Here is a 12,073-nt window from a genome sequence, read left to right as displayed (position 1 = left end):
TTCAACATCGCTAAAAAATAGTATTAACATAATATCAGGTAGTTCCATTCTAAAATTCCCAACATTGCTCGGTTAAGCTCTGAAAACAAACCCAGCATTTCATGTTATTAACTGTGATGAAGAAGTACAGACAAGGGATAAACTGCAACTTTCAGAAAGCTCTGAGTGGTGCCTTCTCCTAAATTTGCTCTACTCAGCTTCTGAGAGTTCCAAATTCAGAGAAAGCAGAGTACTCCCTAACAAAACAAATTAAGGCCTTCATAACTCTAGTGGGAATCTGCACACTGAAATTATTTTATTAGGTGCAGTATTTTAAGTTTTCCTTCATTACAGCCTTTCGATGTATCAGAGTGCACTTAAACTCTGGTTTTTGATCAAGTACAAACCTCTCCAGGATTGCTGCAAAGCAGTCCTTGTATAACTGAATTTCTGGAACTGAACTAGACCAAGAGATCAGGTTTCACTTTCAAAAGTTATATTGCAGCTGCCTTTCACAGTAAATTAGGAGAAAAATAGAATTTCCATCATTTCCAGGGCAAGGATTTTAAATAGCTGCTTTATCACTTCATAAAGCGTAGAATCTCCTGATGAAAGAACAGCAATTAATGTTAGAACTGACAAGACTGCTTGGAGTGCAGATGACTGTGAAAAAATAGAAAATTATCTCTTTGAATTTTCTTAACAGCTTTTGGGACTGTAATTAAAAAAAATTTCATGCATATTTCACATAACCAGGCTACCGTTGAGCAGGTTTGGATTTCCAGGGTTATTTACCTGATTTCTCAAGGACAGCCATGATTTCAAACCTTGATACGTTAAGAAAAAAAGAAAAGTATCTAAGAAACAAAAAGCCCAGCGAGCACGTTGCTGTGGACCAGCACATGATTTTCATGCCTGTGACTGACTAGTGGCGTGGGAGGGAAGGGTTTTTTTATCAGATTTTCTACAAGAAACCTAACAACCATGAGAAGATCAGTAACATTCATATAGTAGCTGATGAGCCTTTCATGTGTTAGCTAGTGATCTAGTTAATCATCCCTTCATTGCTGTGGAATTCTCTATTCAAGAAGAGAAGTCCAAAGGCAAAATCTGCTATCACAGTTAACGATGCACACTTTCTGTGGCCAGGCATTAGCTGTACAAGTAATGTTACCTATTTGTGCAGTGGGAGTGCCTTATGCTCACAGTCCTGATCACGGCTTATTACACAAAGCACTGTAAAGACACATAGTAGAAAGTCAAAAACATTTCAGTCTAAATGGACAAGAGACATACGGAAGTATTTATGTCCCTTTTTGCCATTGGAAACTGAGGCACAGAGAAAGAGAAAAGGAATGTAGACTTAATATCATCTAGATACTATTCTTGATTTCCTATATTCGAGTTTACTGGAACACCTAGCACTCAGCGAAACAAGCCAGAGGTTAAGTCTTAACTGGCACCTCTTCAACTACTTTAATAATTGATATACACACCATTAGGTGGCCAACAAATGTACTCTGACTACGAGATGGTTGTGGTAAAACTGGAGAAGAAACCTCTAAATTGGAGTACTCATCTAGCATGTCTAAAATACATCTTCCTTTATTAGGCCAGCCATCCCTTCCAATCAAATCAGCAGATGCTGAATTTCAGAAATTCAAATTTAACTTTTCTACAGGGATCTGAAATTGCAGTTCAGCAAGACGGTTGAGCTGATCTAGCAGGTTGCTGGTATCAAAGCAGGTCATCATTTCCCCTCCTTTTCCACTAGTCAGAATCCCGCCCTACCAATCTTTGGGTATGTTACTTAACATTAAATAGATGCGCTTGCCATTCTGTACTTTACTAGTGTCGTAAGATGACTCTCCCTTTCAAGAAGAAATGTACTGAAGACCATAACAACAGCCCTGTGGAGCGCTTATCCTCCGCTTCTGTGCACTGACAGTTGACAATGCTGTCTCTCACTGGAAAATAAATATTCAGCTATAGTGAAATGTTGGTTTTAGCTGCTACTTACGCTAATTAAGGAAAACCACATTTGACAAATTTGCTGTATTACAACAGAAAATCTTGCAGCCACTAACTGCTAAAATCCTCCTGACCATCAGAGATTTAACAGATCTGATGATATCCAACACAGCTGTACTTCCAGGAATCAATGAAACTCAAGGGAAGGCATTTACCATACATGATATGCATCTGATGCACAAATACAGCAACTTAGATTTAATCCTCAAACTAGAGGAAAACTTACTTGTTATGGAAGAGTGACTACTTGACTCTGGGACACCTGCTTCAAGGGTTGGTGCGGATGATGACTCTCTTGGCATTTCCAGTGTTGAAAGTCCCTTGGCAGTAGGATCTGCATATGAAAATTGTTGAACTCTCAGTATTTAGAATCAATAAATATTTTCCATCCACATTCTCCCTGGTTGCCTTTTTTCACGTCTTTTCAGTCATCCATTCACCATCTGGCATTCCCAGCAGTTTTAAAAGGAAGCAGCGTGTGATTCATATGAACTTCTATAGAAGCACAGTGATCTACTGCTTAAAATCACTTTTTAAAGGAGATTTCTACCTATGCTCTTTAGCGCTCAGAACTAATAAATGTACATAGACTTCGACTCAGACTGACTATCAGAATCATCAACAGGGAAATAAGAGAGGTATCACTGATGTAAAGCTAGTTTAAGTGGCAGCTTAGCATCTATTAAAAGCTTCATCTCCAACCTGTTATCATTTTCCATTCAAAAGGCTGCTGACCTAGCAGTTGATCATAAATATTCCAAGCGTTTACGATTCTATCATTAAAAAGAAAATAAACCACTAAAACTAATGTTTTTATTTTATGATAATTGATACTGTCAATATGAGAAGAATAAAGCAAAGAAATTTTCAAGTGTTGACGGCTGCTTTCAGCATATTCTATAAAAATGATTATGTATCTGTGTTGTAAAAAGTCTCAAGCAGGAAACTGCAGCACAGCATCATCCATGTGAAGAAACAACCCATTTGGATATTTAAGTCAGGCCTCAGCTACATCAGAAGCCTTTCTAAAACATATGGAAGTATAATAGGCTGACAAAGCTTAAGGAAGACTTTAAATTTATAATCAGTCCATTATGATGGCAATATTAAGCCTACTTAAATGAATTATAACACATGTTCACAAATAAATTAATCGATGAGGCTAAACAAAGCAAAACAGAGCTTAAGAGATTGATTAAATCACCAAAGTCACTGAATTACCTAGTTGTCTGAATTGCTTGTATCAATCTGTAATGTGAGCACTTTATGAGTCACTATGAATGTTTTATGCTCCCCTTGGATGCTTGCAGCCGAATGCCTATCACACATGCTGTAATCCTAGGCTCCACATGGTATTTCAGAACTGGGACAGCCCTTCGAAGCAGCTTCAAGGATGACAGTGCTAGTTACTGCATGAAATCTGGCCCTTATTGACAGTCAAAAAAGCATTTGAGTCTAATTGCACAATTCTTCCATGGCCATTATTCTCTAAGAACCTATGTGTAAAGTTCAGAAGCACTCAGCTCTCTTTTGTTTTTACAAGGCTCCAGTGATTCTTCAGCTTACTGGAACCATAAATGGGACAATAGGCCTGAAACATAAAGGGAACAGCATAACTATGATCACATTGAATTATTTCTCCTTACAGAAGTGGAATATCATAAAAGAAGTTACACTATGGTTCCCTGTGAAGCAATTAAGAAAGAAGAAGTGAGGGCAGAAATACATAAATATTCCCCCTCACTTTACTGACAACAAAGAACTGAGGCGTGAAGAATTCTTTCCTTTTTAAATTAATATGTTACAAAAGACTGGTGGAATTCTCATAACTGAACAATCCTGGAAAAAAAAAAAAAGCCACAGAAGTAAAGAGGCAGCAGGGTAGAGCTTTCGAAAATACTTGACACGTTCAATCGGAAAACTGAAGAAATAGCTAAAATACTTTATCTCCATCTGAAAAAATTAGTGACAAAATCCTGTATTGAAATTACCTGAAAACACTTGGAATACACAGAAATACTGCATGGCTTTCACCATGCTTGAACTTTAAATCTTTAACACACATAAGCCTGTAAACTTTGTGGATACCCAATGCAAAGGATACAAAAAGTTTTTAGTGTGTAAAAACAGAATATACGCATATGTCTGATCCTAAAAACAGACTGTGGTTAATTCCAGGTGCTCTTAGTTCTGATGTCTATAGCCTGTTTAGCTTCTCACTTTGTGATCCACTCTGCTTTCCACTGTGTTATGCTTGCAGAAGAAATAAAGGCCAAAAATCACAACATACAAAAGAGAATCACCTTACCATGGACTAGATTAGCTAGATAAAAGGCACAGAAATACAATAAATTTTGACTTCCTGCATAAAAAAAGCCATTCCCTACCTTGGACATCAGAACAAATATTTTTGTCACAGAGCTCTACTTCCTTTCAAATGGGCCCTCACACATGCACAATACCTGTATGGTTACTACATTTCTTGTCAGAAACAAACACCTGAAAACATTCAGCTAGCTCAGATCACATCAGATGCTGTATATACACAACACTCCCTATACATATTTACATCTCCCCTTCGCTGGTGTGTTACTAAAACCTTCATGCAGTAATAAGCCTTTTCAACTGGGTCAGGGATTGAGCTTACCTGCCTCCTTCTGCTCTCCCAGCTTGTCAAGGATGTTAAAGGAAATGTCCAGGTACTCCCTCTGAATAGCACTCACAGCAATCTTCCTCTGCTTCCTCTGGCGAGGAACAATCTGAATCTTGAATTCTGACTCCTCAGCCTCCTCCTCTTGTTTCTGCTCCGCATTTTGTTCAGTGTCAGACTCTGTATTGATATCAGGTTTATCACTTTCTCTTTGATTTTCAGAATCTTCAGGAACTTTAATAAGGACTGTTTTAACATTTGGGCTTGGAATTGCTCCAATCGGTTTAATTTCCTCCACATTAAGCTCAGAGTTATCATCAAGGGACATTTCTGGAAGGGCATACGACTTCTGCAGCAGGTCCCTTTTCTGTTTCAGTGTTAGTGGATTCCCACAGGACACGTCCTGAAGTTCTTCTGGCTTAACTAACTCTGAAGAGTCCTTTTGATCTTTTGGAGAAGTAGAAAGGATCTCTTTTATTTCTGCTGAGGCATTGTTGCTTGTATCCTTAGAACTAAAGTCTTTGGAGCAATCTTCAATGCTGAACTGGACCAGAGGAGTTGTGCTGAGACTGAGTGCAGAGACATTGATAGGAGTTGAGGGAGATGATGCGGCAGTTTTGCCAGAGACCTCATCATTCAGCTGGTTTGTTGTTTCTTCTTCTTCATCGCTCTCCACTATTCTAAGAGGAGGAAGTGGTTCAAAGACTAAAGAATCACTGTCTGAAGTGGAGAGTACTGAACGCTTTTCGGGACCTGATGTTGAGTCAGACGATAAATCTATCAGATCTAAATCTTCCTTAGGACTAGTAGGTTTAACTGGAGAGTCAACTTTCACTTCATAGGTTTCCATGCAGTTTAACCTAACCTCTGGTATTACAGGTCTCCGTGTTTCCTGGAAACTCTCTGTATGAGGAAGATTTTCTTGTGCTTCTGTATTTTCAGCTTTAGTAGAAGAATTCTGCCGAGATCGTCCATAATCACTCTGCCTGTGCATGGCGTAAGCAGCAGGGACGGGTGGTTTCTCTAAGTCACACCGGTCTATGCAGGACTTCCTGCGATGTTCATCTAATGAAAACAACAGGGAGTCTGCATTCCCTATATCAAGAGATTTTTGTTTTAGAGACCGCAGTTTTTTTTTCTGAATGCTTTCTTCTCTCACACAGCGCAGAATACTGTCTTGCAAGGCCCCCGTCTCTCTATATTCAGCCAGTTCTATTTCACCTGATAAAAACAGAAAGAGCTAATACTACCTCAGCTGGAGACTTCTAGCAGATATCTTTATCTCACAATTCAACACGTCTGGCATTTCAAATACAAACACAGTATTAGTCAAAACTGTCTTAGTTTTGGTTTAACGTAAGAGTCACATTTCAGATTTTTACTGTGAACAACAATAAAAAAACCTACTATTTAGATAATAGGGTTTATCTAAATTCTCTCCAAGTATTATTTGTCCTGGATAGATGTACCCTGAAGACAGACTGGTTAACTTTATGCACGAATAGAACACAGCACAGGCAAGTAATTTCTACAGATACTTGGCATGGCTACATCAGGCATGAAAGATGGAAGAAGAAATAAGCTACAGACCACTCTAAAGAGGTTTCAAACTAAATTTGGACGACAGGATTGTGGACATAATTTGGACATCAGAGCACATCTACATGTTATTTACTGCAGCAAAGTGGGCTTAAAATGGATGCTTTCTAATTTAAGAAGCGAAGATAGCAATAGCAGTGAGGATGTGGTAGCACAAGCCTGCGATCAGGCGGGTGTTCAGAGAATTTTTCTCTCAGTGATCCTAGACCGCAGCAGAGCCTAGCAACCATCACACCAACAGTCACAAGTGAGTACAGTTATATTTGCTGGTACTACCACTGCATTGGCTTTTTACTATGTGAATACATTCATTGAAAGCAATTTAGAAGGTTATCACTGTTGTTATTATGAAAGATGCATTTTCACACGAAACAAAATATCGCTGATCACTACAATCCCCCATTTTTCAAAAGACTCCCCACACGAATCACCATGCAAAAAAAAAAAAAAAACCAGTGAGAAAAGTAAAAGTAGACTTTCACTCTAGTCAGAATCATTCCCCCCCCAGGCAAACATTTGAAAGAAAAAAAAGGCAGATGGGTGGTGGTGGAAATCCCTTCAATTTTTGGAGGTATTCATTTCAGAAGCCTAAATTTGAAAACAAAATGCTTCCTATTTTTGAAACCACCAAATGGTTTTACCAATGGAAAACTGTACTATTTGCAGCAGCAAATTTGCTTAGCCTAGAGCCTCACCTCATAAAAAAAAATAATTTCTGGGGAAAAAAAAAATTACTAAAAATCTTCAGCCCAACGGTAGAATAAAATTGCAACAAATCCTCTTAAACATTTTTACATTCAAAAGATCTTAAAGTTTCAGAAAACAGTTGCTGATTTTGTATACTTTTATTTTGGAGTGCCTACTCTAAGACTCCTGTAGGAGAATTTGTTCTTGGAAAAGACGACTACCTGCTCTCAAAAATCATACAGAGTCCTTGTATTCAAATTAGGCAGTGCAACCAACTACAAAGAAAGGTGGTAGTTTGAAACTAAGATTAGGAAATTGTGTTTCCACATGAGTTTATACCAACAAAACATTTCATACTTCTCTGAGCATTCATCTCAACTGGCTGATATTTCACCATTTTGCTGCCACCAATTCTTTTCAGTCTTGCAAAGAAAGTTTGAGATTCTTTATTGCAAGGTCCAGTTGGTGTATCATGAATATCAGATTCATCAAAAACACTGTCTTCCTCTGCTGGAGAAAGAAAAAACTTTATTACTCTTAAGAGAGAGCAATTCCTTAAATGAAAAGCTGTCTGTGTAACAAAACCTCAGCTATCTTCAATTAAACTTGAATTTGAAAACAAAAAATCATCTAACTATTGCAAGAAAACGTAAAGCCTGGGTATAACTTTGCCATTCTTGTTATATCTTCAATTAAGGTCAGAAAGGACAAAGATAAAAGAAAAATAGGTTACAATGCAACAGAAGTATATGAAAGGGTTTACCACTCTAAACTGATCCTTTCTACTACTAATCATACAGATACTTTAGATGGAAGAAATAGAATATACCTGGATACTAAGTTGAGTAAATAACTTCTATACCGCTCAGTGAGAAATGGTAAACTGAAGATCAAAATTACTGCAAGAACTGCAAGGTCTATAATAAACAAGGAAAGTGACAAAAAGAAGAAATGGATAATCTTGGGAGGCTGGTAACAGTAATTAAATAAGACCTAAAAGTATAAATTATGAAATTATTGATCTGAGTAGTAAAACATTATGCTCTAATTAGAGACTTGCTGGTTGAAAATGGCAGAGTAAGAAAGATTCAAATCTATTTACTCATCAAAAAACAAACACATCACTTTTATGAAATATCTACCAAAAAAACGAAATAAGAAAGAGGAAAAACTCATATCTACTGTGTCCAGTGATTCACCTCCAAGGAAATAAACGCTACTGGGAGAAAATAGAGCACTCAAGAGAAGAAATAAAAGTTTGCCTTGTTTGTTCTAGTAAGCAAACATGGAGAGCATTTGGTGTCTAGGAATGAAAAGGCAAGTAAGCCAAAATGTTAGAATGGCCAAAACCACTAATATCTTCAGCTCTGAAATTTGAAGAGTTTCTACTACATGTACCAGAAGCTATGATCTGCAGTCTGAAAGCATCAGGGATAAAGTACCTAATTGATAAGATGAATCCAGAAAAAATCAAAGTTGATAGTAAGAATTTCTACAGGGACTGGGTTTAGTGCAGTTAGGAGATCACCTTTAACAGCATGTCATATGTGTCTAACTTTTTCTTCCCTTTGGCAACAAATGCGTCTTCTGACAAGTTTTATCATCAGCTCTACAACAGTCTGTACACTTGTCACATTCCCCACAACAAAGTTTGCCAGAAAAATTAGGAAAAAGGTTCAACAGTGGGAATATCCATCCTTAGCATAGGGATTCTCTCTACCTGAAAATGAAATCCTCATCCATTGCTCATCTAAACACCAACTTTGATGATGACAGCAGCACACGTGCTACCTGACCAGAGACTAAACAAGCCTCCTTAGAAACAGTGGGAAAGGCTTCAGCTTTCCAAGTTTTTATGGAATTATATTGGCTGCTTCTTACAGGTGGAAGAAAACTTTCCTACATCCTGTTTTTTCTGCAGTGCTTCAGCAAAGGAGGAGAATCAGCCCTATGATTAAGAGAGCATTTAATTTGCCCATTTATGGTCCTCTACCACTGAGCAGCCCAAAGCCTTTCACAACAGCTCTGGAAAGCAAGTAAATATTATTCTCCTTACTCTAAACACAAGGAAAAGATCACAAAGTGAGACACAAGGCCACCCAGAAAATTAGTGTTGGACACAGGACTGGAACACCAAGTTTTCTAAACGTAGGTTGCCACTTATTGTGAACAGCAAGCTAGGTATTAATGTACCTCACTTTGTCTTAGAAACAGCTCAGAATCAATCCAGAACTTGAATGCATTTCATAAATGTATTGCTACTACTCTCAGTATTCTTAAATCATTGTGAATTAAGTCATTAATTCCATTCAAAACAAAGAAGAATTCATATTAAGTTCAGTTATGTGAACCCTCTTAGCATTCCTCTGCCAATACAAAACGTCCAAGTGGGTGAGAATATGCAACACATCATTTAAATCCATTTTAAGATTGCTTTAACTTGCTAGACTGAGTAATAGGGTGTTTACTTAAACAAAGTTTTGCGTCCCTGTTCTACTGGATATCTTTTTATGAGCAACAAGCAGCAAAAGAAGAAGAGGTGCTGACATGCATAAAAAGTGCTTCTTATAATCTTCTTTGTCAAAAGAGTTTGCTGCACACTAGTAAGACTGAGGAGGATGCAATAAGCAAACAAGTAGCTAAAAGGCAAAGTAGTTCCAAGGCAGCTACAAATTGACATCAAAAGAGCCTGTTTAACTTTGATCATAAATACTTATTATGTAATAAATCTCACAATTGTAAAGAACCACACTAGGCAACACCATGTTATTTCAAGGCCCAACCTTAGATAAGTTCACACCACCACAGTACCTCTGCTGCAGCTAGCAAGCACATACAGATTTAACAGTTGGATGCAGACTCTGAGGGTTGAACCGTTCTCCTGCGCCTTTAGCAATCTACATCATATACATCTCCAAGTAAGCTAGGCAACTTCAGCTCCTTTTACAGAGAAAAGCAATCAATCTATGGACTGAATTCACTATTTACTCTTTCCAACATCAACTATTTGCTACTATGCCACACTATCATAAAGCATAATAAGAATGCAGTGTCAGGCTGTTTTGCTTAACTTGTGCATGGGCACGATCAGTTAATATTATCCATAGAAGGCCAAGAACTATGCAGGCACAGTGACTGAACTACTAATTCCTGGTATACTAAGGTACACGGTTTTCAAGAGAAGTTAGACTGCTCTGCTATGCTTCGACTACAGAGAAATTTCTTTTACTGTAGATGGCTATCACTGATCAAATAGGTTAATTCATCTTGGAATTAATTCTGAGCATTTATTTAGAACGTATTTACCCATTTCTACAACATCTGCAAGACTTAATGAATTAAATCAATTACTCTCATATAAATGTTAAAAGTACCTTTTTCCTTCTCGCTGTATCGGCTTATGTTACTGTTGTCACTATACAAAGGACCAGCAGTCGCATGGGGCTTGCAGCTGTGATACTGAGCGTTGAGGGTATTGACTGTGATGTGGATTAGGTGAAGCACAATCTTGCTGATTTCACAGTCTCTGTAGGGGTACTGTTCAGTGAAAGAGAAGAACTTCAGCTTAAAAACTAACTTTTCTCTTTGGATAAATGTATAGGCAGTAAAATCGCAAGAATATTGCCTTCTGTTGACCATACATTTCTAAATACATCATGAGAAGCAGGACTGTTCTCAGCTCTGCACACAGAATTATTTAAAAAATAAAAAATCCATATTATCAAGACTCAATAGATTTTTTTTCTTGAGTTTTGGCAAAACCAACTACTAATAATAATGCAAAAGGTCTCTCATAATAACTGTTCTCCAAATACTTAATTTCAATCAGCATGTGATTACTTCGTTGTATACCATAGACCTTTGCTAAGCATATGAAAAGTATCAAAAGCTTCAATTTAGTGCATGAAAACATACTATATTTTAACAACACTCCCTAAAAAGCATCACTTAACTAAAGAATGCAAGCAGTTAAGCCGACCCCTAAAATTTAAATATACCCAATTTTAAATAATTAACTCTAAGTTACTCAAAATACTATTCATTGGAACTTTATATATAATTTTCCTATTCTCAAATCCATATTTTTCTCTTTCAGGTAACCATGTGTAAGACAATATAAAAAGCAGAAGTAACAGGTCAGTAGCACAGATGAAAGTCTAAGTCCTTCAGGCACTGAAATTAAATACAGTGAGTAATCAAGTCAAAGAAAAGTGTTCCTTTCACTTGCAGTACAGTTTGCGCTCTGTAATAAGATGGAGATCCGTGACAAGTGACCCTCAGGGGTCCGTACTGGGACCAGTGCTGTTCAATATCTTTATCATTGATATTGACAGTGAGATTGAGTGCACCCTCAGCAAGTTTGCAGATGACACCAAGCTGAGTGGTATAGTTGCCACACTAGAAAGATGGGATGTCATCCAGAGAGACCTGTGCAGGCTGGAGACATGGGCCTCTGAGAAGCTCATGAGGTTCAACAAGGCCAAGTGTAAGGTCCTGCACCTGGGTCGGGGGAATCCCTGTCTTCAGTACACAATGGGGGATGACGCGACTGAGAGCAGCCTTGCAGAGAAGGACTTGGGGGTGCTGGTTGATGAGAAGCTCAACATGAGCTGGCAATGTGCGCTCGCAGCCCAGAAGGCCAACCGTACCCTGGGCTGCATCAAAAGAAGCGTGGCCTGAATGTCAAGAGAAGTGATTCTGCCTCTCTATTCCTCTCTTGTGAGACCCCTTGTATATCCACCTGGAATACTGTGTCCAGTTCTGGAATCCTCAACATAAGAAGGATATGGAGCTGTTGGAACGGGTCCAGAGGAGGGCTACAAAGATGATCAGAAGGCTGGAGCACCTTCCCTACAAGGACAGCCTGAGAGAGTTGGGCTTGTTCAGCCTGGAGAAGAGAAGGCTCAGAGGAGATCATACAGTGACCTTCCAGTACCTGAAGGGGGCCTACAGGAAAGATGGAGAGGGGCTGCTCATAAAGACTTGTGGGGATAGAACCAGGGGGAATGGGTACAAACTGGAGAAGAGCAGATTTAGACCGGACAATAGGAAGAATTTCTTCACTACGACAGTGGTGAGACACTGGAACAGGTTGCCAAGGGAAGTTGCGGCTGCCCCATCTCGGGA

The 12,073-nt window shown here is 38.4% G+C and overlaps 1 protein-coding gene across 15 annotated transcripts in view; it reads right to left on the bottom strand.

Annotated features, from left to right (window-relative positions):
• UNC79 (unc-79 homolog, NALCN channel complex subunit) overlaps positions 1–12,073 on the bottom strand; it is a 115,228-nt gene that overhangs the window by 50,234 nt on the left and 52,921 nt on the right. For 11 of the 15 annotated variants that reach the window (XM_054067121.1, XM_054067118.1, XM_054067120.1 and 8 more), the window contains 4 exons: positions 10,321–10,483; positions 7,304–7,456; positions 4,658–5,881; positions 2,237–2,344 (listed from right to left, as the gene is read on the bottom strand). In XM_054067121.1, the coding sequence (XP_053923096.1) occupies positions 2,237–2,344; positions 4,658–5,881; positions 7,304–7,456; positions 10,321–10,483 (1,648 nt within the window). The remainder of the gene's footprint in view (positions 1–2,236; positions 2,345–4,657; positions 5,882–7,303; positions 7,457–10,320; positions 10,484–12,073) is intronic. The other 4 variants (XM_054067126.1, XM_054067131.1, XM_054067124.1 and 1 more) reach the window with 3 other exon arrangements.

This window comes from Cuculus canorus, chromosome 5 (genome assembly GCF_017976375.1).
Source record: "Cuculus canorus isolate bCucCan1 chromosome 5, bCucCan1.pri, whole genome shotgun sequence".
NCBI classification, from domain to species: Eukaryota; Metazoa; Chordata; class Aves; order Cuculiformes; family Cuculidae; genus Cuculus; species Cuculus canorus.
Note: the sequence above shows the minus strand (reverse complement) of the source record. Positions and strands in the feature narration are given on the sequence as shown.